This window comes from Alligator sinensis, unplaced genomic scaffold, assembly GCF_000455745.1.
Source record: "Alligator sinensis unplaced genomic scaffold, ASM45574v1 scaffold987_1, whole genome shotgun sequence".
NCBI classification, from domain to species: Eukaryota; Metazoa; Chordata; order Crocodylia; family Alligatoridae; genus Alligator; species Alligator sinensis.
Window position 1 is genome coordinate 998,117 of NW_005842574.1, and position 14,969 is coordinate 1,013,085.

The 14,969-nt window shown below is 46.9% G+C and overlaps 1 protein-coding gene across 3 annotated transcripts in view; it reads right to left on the bottom strand.

The window, feature by feature from the left end:
- The window catches only part of IQANK1 (IQ motif and ankyrin repeat containing 1), a 77,405-nt gene that overhangs the window by 35,187 nt on the left and 27,249 nt on the right, over nt 1-14,969 (bottom strand). For all 3 annotated transcript variants that reach the window (XM_025214226.1, XM_006032481.3, XM_025214227.1), the window contains exons 5-7: nt 13,145-13,309; nt 12,466-12,657; nt 290-415 (exon numbers count right to left, since the gene is read on the bottom strand). In XM_025214226.1, the coding sequence (XP_025070011.1) occupies nt 290-415; nt 12,466-12,657; nt 13,145-13,309 (483 nt within the window). The remainder of the gene's footprint in view (nt 1-289; nt 416-12,465; nt 12,658-13,144; nt 13,310-14,969) is intronic.

Below are 14,969 nucleotides of genomic sequence, written 5' to 3' on the forward strand. Positions count from 1 at the left end.
GGGGGAGCAGCCCAGCCCTGATCTGGCCATGTGAGGCTGGGGAGGAAGGCATGGCCCAGCCATGATCCAGCTTGTGAGGAAGTGGGAGGCATGGCCCAGCCCCAATCCAGGGCGTGGGAATTTGGCAACGGAGAAAGGTGGCAGTATTATTTGCCACTGCTCTCCTGCCACCAAAATTTCCCAACACATGGGGAGCCCCATGGGCCTTTGAAGGCCACATCTGGCCCATGGGCCACAGGTTGAGCACCCCTGATGTAAGGGAAAAGAAAACATTAAGAACTGCCTCTACCTGTTCAGGTGTGTTGCCATCATCAGCATAAATTCTGGGGTCTGCTCCATAAGGAAGAAGCATCTCCACTGCAGCCAGGTGACCCCCAAAAGCAGCACGATAAAGAGGGGTCCTGCCAAAAGCTCCCTACATGAATAAAAAAGTATGAATGTATGGAAAATGGTATCTGCAGTGCTACACAGGGTAACCTGCCATTGGTAAGCTTCTCACCTCACCTTCACAGCTCTGCACACCTCTGCCCACCTACAATAAAGGATGAGAGATGAAGCCCTATCTTCAGCAGCAGAAGTGGGATTCAGCACAGCATTATTAGGGCAATCTGTAACCCAAGGAGACACCCATGCATGGGATGTCCGCCCTCTGTACTCCAGCCCCCCACCTAAGAGCAGCCTGTTGGGCCAGTAGGTAGACTGCCTGTGCTCCTCTTCATCTCCTTCCTGCCCCATGGAATGAAAGTCCAATAGGGATAGTGTCAGAGCAGAGAACACCCACCCACACACATTAAGACAGCAGAGGCTGACAGGTTGCTCCACAACATGATGCTACCACTGCCATCCTCTCCCTGTTTTCCTGGTCACTCTTGAGACACCTCTTATGATTCCAGATTATCAGGAAATACCATTCTTGCACCTTCTCTTGGTTGGGATACTGGTGTAGAAACTGTGTCACACTCCTCTGTCACACTGGTTGCAGTCACTCCTCTCTGGGTTTATACATCTTCCCAGCACCATTCCCCTTTACTTTACCCCTCTCACCTCCCCTTCACTACAGGATGGTTGCATCTGATCTTTCTCAGGCATTCATTCCATGCAATACAAAACAACAAAGCTACTGGGTGATGCTGCAGTGGCTCTGGTCCGGATGATCTCCACCCTAGAGTTCACTAAAACCCCTTTGCTGCGACGTTTAGAAAAAGCTCAACAGCCAGTGGGCTACCCGTATACTGAGGACACTGCCCATCATGTTGACCAGTATTTGCTCCTTCTGTGCTCCCCTGCCTGTCTGTCTGTCTGTCTGTCTTCACCTGTTGTTTCTTGTCTTACACTTAGCTTCGTGGCCCAGGGGGTCAAGCACCCGCAGCCCCCTCACCAGGTCGTCGCCCGTGGCCAACACCAAGTCCAACAAGGCATCCCCCCTGGTGGGGCTGTGTACCTCCTGGGTTAGATGAAAGTCCTGGACTCTGTCTAAGAACCTACGGGAGCACTCAGACCTGGCTGACTGCTCCTCCCAGCAGATGTCTGGGAAGTTCAGGTCCCCCATGACTACCACATCCTTAGCCTTCGCTACCTCGGTGAGCTGACCCAAGAATTCCTGGTCAAGCTCCTCTCCTTGGTTGGGTGGTCTATAGTAAACTCCCACCGTTAGGTCCCTTTCCCCTCTTTTGCCTTGAACCCTAACCCAAAGCACTTCAGAGTGCTTCTCCCCTGACTCTTTACTAATTAGCGAGGATGTGTATTCCTCCTTGATATAGAGTGCCACTCCCCCACTTCTCTTTCCTATCCTGTCCCTGCTGTACAGCCTATAGCCCTTGACATTCACCGCCCAATCATGCTTGGAGTCCCACCATGTTTCCATAATCCCCACAATGTCCGGGGATGTAGAGCCTTTGGTCACCAACATACCAACTGAGTGGGACTTTATCAGGAAGACCCACTTGTACAACTCAGTTCTAAGTCCAAAACACCTTAACTGACTGTGTGCACAGAAACAATTTAGAGATGAGCATCCCTGGATTTGTGGGCCCATTTGAAAAAGATTCAACAGATGAAAGATTCAACAGATCCCTGGAGGTGTTCAAGAGGAGGCTGGACAAGAACCTAACTGAGCTGGTTTGAGCCCAACTACCTCCCGTCCATGGTAGGGGACCAGACTTGATGATCTTACAGGTCCCTTCCAGGCCTACTATTTTATTATTCTGTGAAATGGCATGGACTGTACCCTCACTGGCTGGAAAAAACCACGTGAAATGCTCATCAATCAGAGGCATTACCACATCACATGGGGCAAAGGGCTTGAAGTATGACTTAACCACATCCACATAGATAGGGCATCTGCACAGCTGGCTGACTTGTTTTCTGTGTTAGAAACACAGTGTTTTCTGCACAGCTGTCTGACTTGTTTCCTAGTTATTCTCATTAAAAAATTAGGCAACTGTGGTGTCGATGCCTACACAGTCAGATGGATCACAAATTGGCTGGAGGGCCGCCCCCAGAAAGTGGTGGTGGATGGGTCATTTTTGACCTGGAGGGATGTGGACAGTGGGGTTCCCCAGGGGTTGGTCCTCAGGCCCACACTGTTCAACATCTTCATCAGCGACTTGGGCGAGGGGACAAAAAGCACCTTGTTCAAATTTGCGGATGACGCTAAGATGTGGGGAGAAGTGGGCATGCTCGAGGAGAGGGACAGGCTGCAACTAGATCTGGACGGGTTACAGGGGTGGGCGGATGAGAACAGGATGGGTTCAACACTGACAAGTGCAAGGTATTGCACCTGGGGAGGAAGAACCAGCAGCAGACCTACATGCTGGGGAACTCCCTTCTCGTCAGCACAGAGGCAGAAAAGGATCTTGGAGTCATTATAGATTCCAAGATGAACATGGGCTGACAGTGTGGGGACGCAGTCAGGAAGGCTAACCACACCTTGTCATGCATCCACAGATGCATCACGAGCAGGTCCAAGGAGGTGATTCTCCCCCTCTAGGCAACACTGGTCAGGCCGCAGCTGGAGTACTGCGTCCAGTTCTGGGCACCGCACTTCAGGAGGGATGTGGACAGCATTGAGAGGGTTCAGAGAAGGGCCACTCGCATGGTCAGGGGGCAGCAGGGCAGGCCCTCCAAAGGGAGGCTACAGGACCTGAACCTGTTCAGCCTCCACAAGAGAAGGCTGAGAGGGGATCTGGTGGCTGCCTATAAACTGGCCAAGGGGGACCAGCAAACAATGGGAGAGTCCCTGTCCCCCGAGCACTACCAGGAGCAACAAGGAATAACAGCCATAAGTTGACTGAGAGCAGGTTCAGGCTAGACATCAGGAGACGCTACTTCATAGTCAAGGCAGCTAGGATCTGGAACCAACTTCCAAGGGAAGTGGTGCTCGCTTCTATCCTGGGGGTCTTCAAAAGGAGGGTAGATAATCACCTGGCTGGGGTCGTTTGACCCCGGCATTCTTTCCTGCCCCCTGGCAGGGGGTCAGACTAGATGATATGCTCAGGTCCCTTCCGACCCTACCAACTATGAAACTATAAACCCAAACTCAACCACATGAGCCCCCAGAGTGCAATCCACGTGGACAAAAAAAAATAAAAAAATTAAAAATTAAATAAATAAAAATCAGTGAACTGTGCAGACACGAGGAAATTTAACCTAAACACTTCTCAACAGCAAAATGTATTTGGCTGTAACAATTTTCTCAAGCAAAGTGGCAGAAGCTATCTCACTTCGCGTGTAACTTCTCAAACCCACTAGACTACATCTTTTCCCTCCCACTCCCATCATGCGTCCACAGGTACCCTGTGGTAGCTACAATAATTTGTGTACATGGAAAAAATAATGTTAATGAATGTTTTATGTTGTCACCTGTTCAGCTGGTAACTAGTCCCTCAGGATGGTGCCCATGTTCTCTCACTTTCTGTTAATGTAGCAGCAGCTACAATTAAGCTGGTTCCTCCCTCTTGTTTACAACTGTTTTCATAGGCACTGAAATCCCTGTACATCAATAAATACAGCAAGTGGAAGCAAGGAGGCACCAGCCACATGGAAGCAGCCATCTGTCTGCAGACCAGGAGCATGTGTTCTCTGGATCACAGTTTAGAAACTTTGAATTGAGATAAGTAAAACAGGTCTGCAGAAAACCCCAGAGAACAGACCATAAAGAACAATCCTCCCCCAAGCAAAGAAAGGATGGATTAGAAGGTCTAGTAGATCTCCACTGCCTGTAACAGGCAGTGAGAAGGTTCTGCACCAGTAACATCTAAAGAACACAGCATTTATAAGCTATGATCTGCAGGCAGTTTTGTGAGAAAACGAATTCTCTTAGTTTTATAAATAAAACTTCTTTACTGTGATATGACAGGCAGCTCTCCCAGTCTATACAGAGATAGCTTGAAAAAACAGATAAGTCATGAGCTGCCCACATCATTTAACCAGGGTGTAAATTCTGAACTTTGAATATCAATGCAAACTCCTTGATTGTTTCAAGAAAAACATCCAGCTACATAGGGTTTGGGGATGGACCCTGCAGAGTACAAGGAGTTTGCATGACTATGGTTCTCCGAAGTGTGCTTGCTGTGGATCCCAAACCTAGTGCCCATGCATGTAACTTTTGCAAGACTTCGCCAAGTCATACAATTTATTCTTCAATCATTCATAAGCCACAGGGGAAGGCATATCCACAACAAACACCAGACAGGCAGAGTGACAACCGAGCAGCCGGAGGAAGAGACACTGGGTCATTGTGGTGGGTGACTCCCTCCTGAGAGGCATGGAGGGGCCTATCTGTTGACCGGATCCCACAGCATGGGAGGTTTACTGCTTACCCGGAGCCAGGATCTGGGACATCACTGCAAGGATTTCCAACCTCATCCGACCCTCTGATTACTATCCCATGGTCCTTGTCCATGTGAGCATGAACAATGTGGTCAGGTCTGGAGTAGTCCAGACCACATCATGAGTGACCACAGAGCTTTGGGGGCCAAGCTTAGGAAGTCAGGGGCACAGGTAGTCTTCTTGTCCATCCTTCCAGTCAGCGGTCGCCGTCAGCATCAGGATGCCTGCATCAGGGAAGTCAATCTGTGGCTCCGGAGTTGGTGCCATCGTGCAGGTTTTGGCTTCTACAGACATGATCCGACTTCCATGAGAGAGCCATCCTCGGACAAGATGGTCTTCATCTCTCTTCTAAAGGTAAGAGTCTGTTCTCTTACAGGTTGGCTGATCTCCTCCAAAGGGCTTTAAACCAGGTTCACCAGGGGACAGGGAAGCAGAGAATAAGGAGAACCTAGGATCAGCATGCCACAAGCAATGCACTGAATCAGCCCAGGTAAGCACTAAGGGGCTTGATAGACATCAGGACAGGGGAGTACCAATGGCACCCATCAGGAGGCTTAAGTGTCTCTACACTAATGCTAGGACCATGGGGAACAAGCAGGAGGAACTTGCACTCCTGCTTGCAAGCAACAACTTCGACCTGGTTGGACTAAAACCTGGTGGGACCCTACTCACTATTGGGCAGTAGACATTGAGGGTTACAAGTTGTACAGACAGGACAGAGTGGGGCAAAAAGGGAGGGGGTGTTGCTCTCTATGTTAAGGAATAATATACGTCCTCTATAATCAAGATGGGATCAGAGGAAGGCCAAACTGAGGTACTGTGGGTCAGGATACAAGGGGGTCAGGGGGGAAAGGAACTTGGTAGTGGGGGTCTACTATAGACTGCAAAATCAGGAGGATGAGTGAGACCTGGAATTCTCCAGACAGCTCTCTGAGACCATATGGTTGAGAAATATGGTTGTCATGGGTGACCTAAACTACCCTAACATCTGTTGGGAGGAGCAGTCAGCCAAATCTAACCGCTCACATAGGTTCTTAACCTGCATACAGAACCTCCACCTAACACAGGAGGATCCCACTAAGTGGAACGCCTTGCTGGACTTGGTGTTAGCTACAGGGGATGACCTAGTGGGGAATCTGCAGGTACAGGGTTACCTAGGGGATAGTAACCATTGATTGACTGAATTCACTATTCAGCAAAGAGTGGGTAAACTAACCAGCAGGGCTGAAGTGTTAGACTTCAGAAAGGCTAACTTAATTGTGCTCAGATTAGTTAGTGAGGCATTAAAGCTCAAGAGCATTGGAGAAATGGGGGTCCAGGAAGGGTGGTCGTTCCTCAAGGGAGCGATCCTACGGGTGCAGGAGACAATCCCATCGCACATAAAAGGTGGCAAAGGGGCCAAGAAGCCCCCTAGGCTGAACAGGGAAGTGCAGGAAAGCCTAAGGGCAAAGGAAGAGTTATACAGGCTGTGGAAACAGGGGGTAGCTACCAAAGAGGAGTATACCTCCCTGGCTCACACTTGCAGGGAATCAGTTAGGGAGGCCAAAGCAGGATTAGAACTTGGGCTGGAGACAAAAATTAAGGACAACAAAAATTCCTTCTTCAGGTATATATGGAGCAAAAGGAAGGCACAGGGTAGCCTAGGACCCTACAGGACAAACTAGGGCAACTGGTGACAGAGGGAGGACAAGGCTGAGCTCTTCAATGAGTTCTTCACAGCTGTATTCCTAGACACAGACCAAGACAAATCTCCCAACTGGATCATAGATAGACACAGGAGGGACACCAGCCCACCTGTGTGAGTGCAGACTTAGTGAAGGGGCACTTGGAGGGGCTGGATGTGTTCAAATCAGCGGGCCCAGATGAACTTTATCCAAGGGTGCTGAAGGAATTGGCCAGTGTCATAGCAGAGCCACTGGCATGGCTGTTCAAGCACTCGTGGTGCTCCAGTCAGGTCCCGGAGGACTGGAAAAGGGCCAATGTGGCCCCCATTTTCAAGAAGGGGAAGAAGGAGGAACTGGGAAACTATAGGTCAGTTAGTCTCACCTCTATTCTTGGGGAAACTGAAATAAATCATTAAGGATCACATTTGTGGGAGCCCAGCAGGGGAAATAATGCTGAAAGGAAATCAGCACAGATTCACTGCAGGTAGATCCTGCCCAACTAACCTTGTTTCTTTTTATGACCAGATCACAAAATACTTAGATGCAGGAGTCAAGGTAGATGTCATCTACCTAGACTTTAAGAAGGTCTTTGATACGGTATCTCATTCTGTTCTCATTAAGTAACTGAGAGGCTGTGACGTAGATGATTACCACAGTCAGGTGCATGGCAAATTGGCTTAGGGGTTGCACCCAGAGAGTGGTGGTGGATGGATCAATATCAACCCAGAAAGGTGACTGTCCAGTCTCCTCTTGAAGATGCCCGGGGTAGATGATTGCACCATCTCTGGAGGGAGCTTATTCCACAGTCTGGAGACCCTGACTGTGAAGAAGTTTTTCCTAATGTTGAGCCTGAATCGATCTTCCAGGAGTTTGTGGCCATTACTCCTAGTTTTCCCCTCGGGTGCTCTGGTTAACAGTTGCTCACTGAGCCCTTGATGTAGTCCCTTAGTGTAGCGGTAAGCTGCTACCAGGTCTCCTCTCAGCCTTCTTTTCTTCAGGCTGAAGAGTCCCAGATCCCTCATCCTTTCCTCGTATGGCTTGCCGTGTAAGACTGACCATACAGGTGGCCTCCTCTTTGGACTCTCTCAAACTGGTCCGTGTCCTTGTTAAAGTGTGGTGCCCAGAACTGGATGCAATACTCCAGCTGTGGTCTCACCAGTGCTGAGTAGAGGGGAAGAATCACCTCCTTGGTTTTGCTGGAGATGCATCGATTGATGCATGCCAGAGTATTATTTGTCCTACTGGCTACAGACTTCGCCTGGCGGCTCATATTCATACTGTGGTCTATTATTACCCCCAAGGTCCCTTTCATTCGTGGTGCTAATCAGTTTGGTGCTGCCAAGCCTCCAGGTGTGTTGGGGGTTGCTCGTCCCGAGGTGGAGCACTTTACATTTTTTGATGTTGAACTTCATCTGATTCCGATCCGCCCAATTTGCTAGCCTATATACGTCCACCTCTATCTGTAGCCTATCTCCAAGTGTGACCGCACTTCCCCATAACTTGGCATCGTCTGCAAACTTGTCCAGCGAGCAATTTACCCCCAAATCCAAATCGTTAATGAAGATGTTGAGAAGTACTGGACCAAGCACTGACCCCTGTGGGACACCACTGCCCACTTCTGGCCAGGATGACACAGATCCGTTCACTACGACTCTCTGGGGCCTATCTTGCAGCCAGTTTCTCACCCACCTGACTGTCTTGGAGTTAAGCCCACAATCCTCCAATTTTCTCAAGAGGTCTTCCAAAAGACCTTTGATCTGGTATCCCACATTGTTCTCATGGGAAAATTCGAGGATTGCAGGCTTAGCTGCATGACAATTAAATGGGTAGGACCCAGAGAGTTCTAAAGAACGGATCTGTGTCGTCTTGGCAAAAAGTGGCCAGTGGTGTCCCTCAGGGGTCCGCACTTGGTCCAGTGCTTTTCAACATCTTTATCAATGATTTGGATGTGGGGGTGAAGAGCTCATTGGCCAAGTTTGCAGACAACACCAAGTTATGGGGGAGCATGGTCACACTTGAAGATGGTCTACCTATATCTGTAGCCTTAGACAGGCTAACAAGTTGGGTGGATCGGAACCAGATGAAGTTCAACATTGAGACATGTAAAGTGCTCCCCCTGGGGATGAACAATCCCCAACATACCTACAGGCTTGGCAACGCCAAACTGACCAGCACGACAAATGAAAGAGACCCTGGGGGTAACAATAGATATGAACCGGCTGTGCAGTGCTGTAGCCAGCAAGGCAAATAATACTCTGGCATGCATCAATCGATGCATCTCAAGCAAAACCAAGGAAGTAATTCTTCTGCTTTACTCAGCATTGGTGAGACCACAGCTGGAGTACTGCATCCAGTTCTGAGCACCGCCCTTCAACAAGAACGTGGTAAAGCTTGAGAGATTCCAGAGAGGAGTCACCTGTATGATCAGAGACTTGCACAGCAAACCATATGAGGAAAAGCTGAGGGACCTTGGACTCTTCAGCCTAAAAAAGAGAAGGCTGAGAGGGGACTTGGTAGCAGCTTACCACTACATCAGGGGCTCAGAGAACAACTGTTCACCAGGGCACCTTTGGAGAAAACCAGGAGTAATGGCAACAAACTCCTGGAAGACTGTTTCAGGCTTAACACTAAAAAAAATTTCTTCATAGTCAGGGTGTTCAGACTGTGGAATAAACTCCCTCCAGAGGTGGTGCAATCACTTACCCTGGACATCTTCAAGAGGAGACTGGATGGTCACCTCACTGGGGTCACCTGATCCCAGTTGTCTTTCCAGCCTAGTGCAGGGAGGCCGAACCTGATGATCTTCCGAGGTCCCTTCCAGCCCCTAACAATCTATGAATCTATGGAACAGCAGCAGTATGCAGGTTCTCTTTCCAGCACCTGCTCCTTGCTAGAAGGGGGGCACACCTAAAGGGAGGCAAGTACCACCACTTATTTCCAAGGTAATCTCTCACTCCATAGGCGCAATCTAAATTCCTTCTTCCTAGGTATGTAACTATGCATTGGCTACATGAAAACACATTTGTAACTGATCCAGAGTACTACTGTGTGATCCAGGTCATTCTGAATTATTGCCACTTCTCATTATTTACCACTCAGCCATTCTGTGCATCACCCACAAATTCTATCAGAAGGGATTTTATATATATTTCTAGATCACTGATGAAACTATTGAACAGCATCACACCTAATACTCTGCATACCTGAACACCCTATCAGAGCCTGTCTGAATTCCTTGTCTGAGAATGATTCTCTGCTAATACCTCATGTCTGAGATCTGTTAGTTAGTTGGCTATTCTTAATCTATTTAAAATATGCTCTAATGATATCAGATTTCCTTGCATATACTGCACCTCAGAATAAGATACACATCTTGTTTTTGAAAAGCAGAAAGAAAACTATAGTAAGTAATTGAGTAACAGCAGCTAGGTAGCCTAGCCTGATCTATGTTCTTCTCCCTGTGGATCACATGCAGACTTTACTTTCACTTTCTCCCCAGCAGAAACTGTTCTTACAATACCTCTGTCAGCTGTTTTTTTGGACAAAGGCATGTGTGTATGTGCAAAATGGTGGATGTCGTACACTTAGACTTCAGGAAGGCCTTCGATACGGTATCCCACCCCATACTGGTGAACAAGTTAAGAAGTTGTGACTTGGATGACTGCACAGTCCGGTGGGTGGTGAATTGGCTAGAGGGTCGCACCCAGAGAATTGTGGTGGATGGGTCGGTTTCGACCTGGAAGGGTGTGGGCAGTGGGGTCCCGCAGGGCTCGGTCCTTGGACCGATACTCTTCAATGTCTTCATCAGCGACTTGGACAAGGGAGTGAAATGTACTCTGTCCAAGTTTGCGGATGACACAAAGCTATGGGGAGAATTGGACACGCTGGAGGGCAGGGAACAGCTGCAAGCAGACCTGGACAGGTTGGACAAGTGGGCAGAAAACAACAGAATGCAGTTCAACAAGGAGAAATGCAAAGTGCTGCACATAGGGAGGAAAAATGTCCGGCACACCTACAACCTAGGGAATGACCTGCTGGGTGGCACAGAAGTGGAAAGGGATCTTGGAGTCCTAGTGGACTCCAAGATGAACATGAGTCGGCAGTGTGACGAAGTCATCAGAAAAGCCAATGGCACTTTATCATGCATCAGCAGATGCATGACGAATAGATCCAAAGAGGTGATACTTCCTCTCTATCGGGCACTGATCAGACCGCAGTTGGAGTACTGCGTGCAATTCTGGGCGCCGCACTTCAAGAGGGATGCGGATAACCTGGAGCGGGTCCAGAGAAGGGCCACTCGTATGGTTAAGGCCTTGCAGACCAAGCCCTACGAGGAGAGACTGGGGCACCTGGACCTCTTCAGCCTCCGCAAGAGAAGGTTGAGAGGCAACCTTGTAGCTGCCTATAAGTTCATCACGGGGGCACAGAAGGGAATTGGTGAGGTTTTATTCACCAAGGCGCCCCCGGGGGTTACAAGAAATAATGGCCACAAGCTATCAGAGAGCAGATTTAGACTGGACATTAGGAAGAACTTCTTCACAGTTCGAGTGGCCAAGGTCTGGAACGGGCTCCCAAGGGAGGTGGTGCTCTCCCCTACCCTGGGGGTCTTCAAGAGGAGGTTAGATAAGCATCTAGCTGGGGTCATCTAGACCCAGCACACTTTCCTGCCTATGCAGGGGGTCGGACTCGATTATCTATTGAGGTCCCTTCTGACCCTAACATCTATGAATCTACGAATCTATGAAAATACAGTATATTATGCTTGTTGTTTGCTAAGAACACTAGGTGGCATTAAGCCCAGTAACTTGAAAAAATCTCTTCTAGTCATGCACTTACCTTTTTCAAACAAAACCTGTTTTCCATAAAGTCATGCTGACTGACCTAAATTACATTCCGATTCTTAAGTGTTTAATTAACAGTAACTTGTATCAGTTGTTCTTTAGTGTGTCTGGTGCTGATATCAGGTCAACTGGTTTGGAATTACTGAAGATTTGTCACTTGCCTTTTCTGAAAACTGGTTCAATATTAACACTGTTCTAATCTTCTAGAATGTCCTGGCATATCCAATTTTATTAAAAATGAATATCAATAGGCCAGAAACCACCTCAGCCTACTCAAAAGAACAGTGTTGAGGAACGTATCCCCCTCCTAAACAAAGGAGACACCTGGAGCATATGTCACTGAGCAGTGCCAAAGTGTCCAACAAGGAGCAGATTTTGACCCCCATGGATTTTTCTTCTGCTGTATCACTAGAATCCCTTGTATAAATGAGAGGTTTATCCAATAAATAAATACCTAATTGAAGAATATTTCAGGTGATTTTTGGTGCTAACAGGCACAGGTTTCCCTACCAGTACTAGCAATCATTAATTAACCATACTATTAATTTCCACTAATGCTAGTACAATGCACAGAAAGCTGGCAGACACTGCAATCTATTCTTGCCATAAGGGGTGAGACAGAACTGAGGTACAACTGAGCCCTTTCTACCACTGCTTCTTTTGGGTGGATCATCAAAAAGGCATTTACAGCATAGGCATGATGTCAATGGATACTAGTGGCCAAATGAATCTGATCATATGTGTATGTAAGCCAAGAACAGAACAAGAAATGTCCTTGATTACTGCCCTACAGAATGCAGGATTTAGCACAGCCCCCCACTCCAATCCTACCCCAATGAGCAAGTCCCTGCCATATGACTATTAAGTATGGACCCCAAGCACTGGCCTGAAGGATGGTTACTTACTAAGGATTGAACCGAGCACTCTTATCCCTGTTACAAGCCAGGAAGCATGTTGGAGAGCTGTTAGCCACATGCTAATCTAGCTAAGCCCTCAGTCTGAATGAGCTCTCACAATAATGCTTTCATAGACAGCCGTGAGTCGTGCTCAACTGAATCTCAGGACAATTCCTGACTCACCTGTGGCCTTTTTTGGTTGACCTGTTTCCTCCCCCCAACAATATTTCTCACCTTGCTGTTTGGATCAGCTCCATTTTCTATCAGCATCTTGATAGCATGAGCGTGGCCACCTCCAGCTGCCTCAGAGAGGGGAGTGTTTCCATTGGCATCGGTGCACTCCACTATCTTGATGTGGTTAGAGAGACGTGTGGCCTTCCCTTTCTCATCCGTACTCACTCCATTCTTAGTATCCAAATCTGACACCTCAGTAGAGACACAAAGGCAAACAGAGTGCATATGGAAAATGGGGGAAAAGTGCTCTCTGCTTTGGATACAAAAGGAATTGTGTGTTAGTTGATAGACTAATGTAAAAAGAAAGATGCAAGCTATTTACCATTCATGGCACAGTAATATTTTCCAGACATGCCAGAAGCCGGCTCTTTGCACCAAAGCATTCACAATGTGATGCAACACAAAGGCTTGGAACACAATTCCTTAGTTCTCTACTTTATTTTTTTGCTTCTCCTTTGCTAACAAACAAAAGAGCTTCCTAGGGAGGGAGGTGGGGGGAGGGGCGGTCTTATTTCTGAAAACTTCTTTTTAGAGTCTTCAACAGCGGATCAGGGTACATTAATGAATTTATTTAGAAACAAAGAGCACTCAAATAAAATAATATTCTGATCCTATATTTTCAGAGCCCACTGAATATCCCAGCTACCAGATAACCTATCCTTCTCCTCCTTGCACGTACTTCCTTTAGCACAGCTTTCATTTCATCCACATCCCCCTCAAATGCTGCCTCCAACATCCGTTTCTTTCTTTGCTGCTCTTCTCGCTGCTTCTTCCTTTCTTCTTCCTCTTTCTGTCTCTCCCGTTCAGCTGCTACCTGCTCCTTCTTCACCATTTCAATGAAGGCCTGCAATTAAATGTGAATTGTAAATGTGAATGTGAATACTATTTGTACCAGAAGGCAGGGGCTCCAAGCACCTCAAAAGAGAAGCAAGGTGTATGGAAGCTGGCTGCTCCAATCATATTTTTAATTTGTATTGCAATAACATTTACAGATCTGGTTAGGGGTTAGGGTGCAGGAATATATAAAAAAACGTAAGAAAGAGACAGTCACTGCTGCAAGGAATATATACTGTAATAACCACAAAGGGAGACAACTGATGGACGCAAAGAACAACTGTTATTAGGATGGGGCAGTGCAACAAAGGGAGAAGATTTCTGATATACAAAAGATGTGCAGTCAGCTATAGAAAACAGATTTGGAAGGGACCTCAAGAAGTCACCTAGTCCATCCTTGGTCCTAGGCAGGATGAACTGAACATGAATATTCCTGCCCAAAATTTGTCAGTCTTAAAAACCTACTTTTAAAAACTTCCACTGACGGAGGTTGTTCAAGTTCCCTCAGCAATCTGTTCCAGTTCTTCATGTTTCCTGTAGCAGGGAATTTCTCCAAATGTCTAAACTTAATCTCATTTGCTGCAATTTAAACCCATTAGTTCTTGTCCTATCCCCAGGGGACAAGAAGAATAATTTATTACTTTCCAATTTACAGCAACCTGTTACATGTATGCTATCATGACTCCTCTATGTGTTCTCTTATGCTTTTCAAACTTTGCCCAAGTCAAAGGCAACAAGTCCAATTTCTGAATGTTAAAACTATTCAAATTCAAATGAGAAATTAGGAACAAATTTTGAACAGAATAACTAAGCAATGGAACAGATTCCCATGGGATGTAACTGATTCTCTACCATAGGAAATCTTAAAGTCTAGAGTTGGTATCTTCTTTAAAAACTCCATCGTTGAACCACAAGATCCCAGGACTCTTTTATGACATACTGAGTAAAGTTCCCTGGCATGCATCATGCTAGAGGATCACACTAAATGACCTCTCTGGTTCTGTCTGATCTTATAATAAAGGCTATAACAAGATGTGTGCTCTTGGATGGCAGGAAGTCCTCAGCCCCTCCCTCTCCTAGCCCGAATATTATTTCTGCAACAACTTACTGCCTTCAGGGTAGGATGTGACTGACTAAAAGAAACTGAGTTTCCCTATGATGTTTTTACTATTATGATTGTGAAGTAAACCTTCAAAACGTGCCCAAGCTTTGTTCAATTCATGTCAATATGGAATGAACAATGAGCATAATGATGAAAATTTAAATATTAGTAGTATTAATTTGTTTGTCAATGATTAAAACATACAGGAAAGAAAAGACCAAATCACATAGATGAAGATCTGCACGATGTACTAAGATCAATGTTCATGACGTAGCCTGAATCCGTAAAGATGTACCATACACAGTTTTTCAGTTTCACCACTGGTGGACCCCTAAGTATGTTTAACATTTTATATCGTAAAAGCTATAAAGCTGTCAACATTTAAAAATGGAAAGGCCGGGGGGGGGACGGGACTAAAAGTGACTACTGATCTAAAAAACTCCTGTGGAAAAGGCAAAACACTTCAGGTAGAAATGGAAGTGGGGGAGGATGGTCCCAAATATTTAATAGTTTCATAGTAGCTAGGGTCAGGAGGGACCTGATCAGATCATCTAGCCTGACCCCCTGC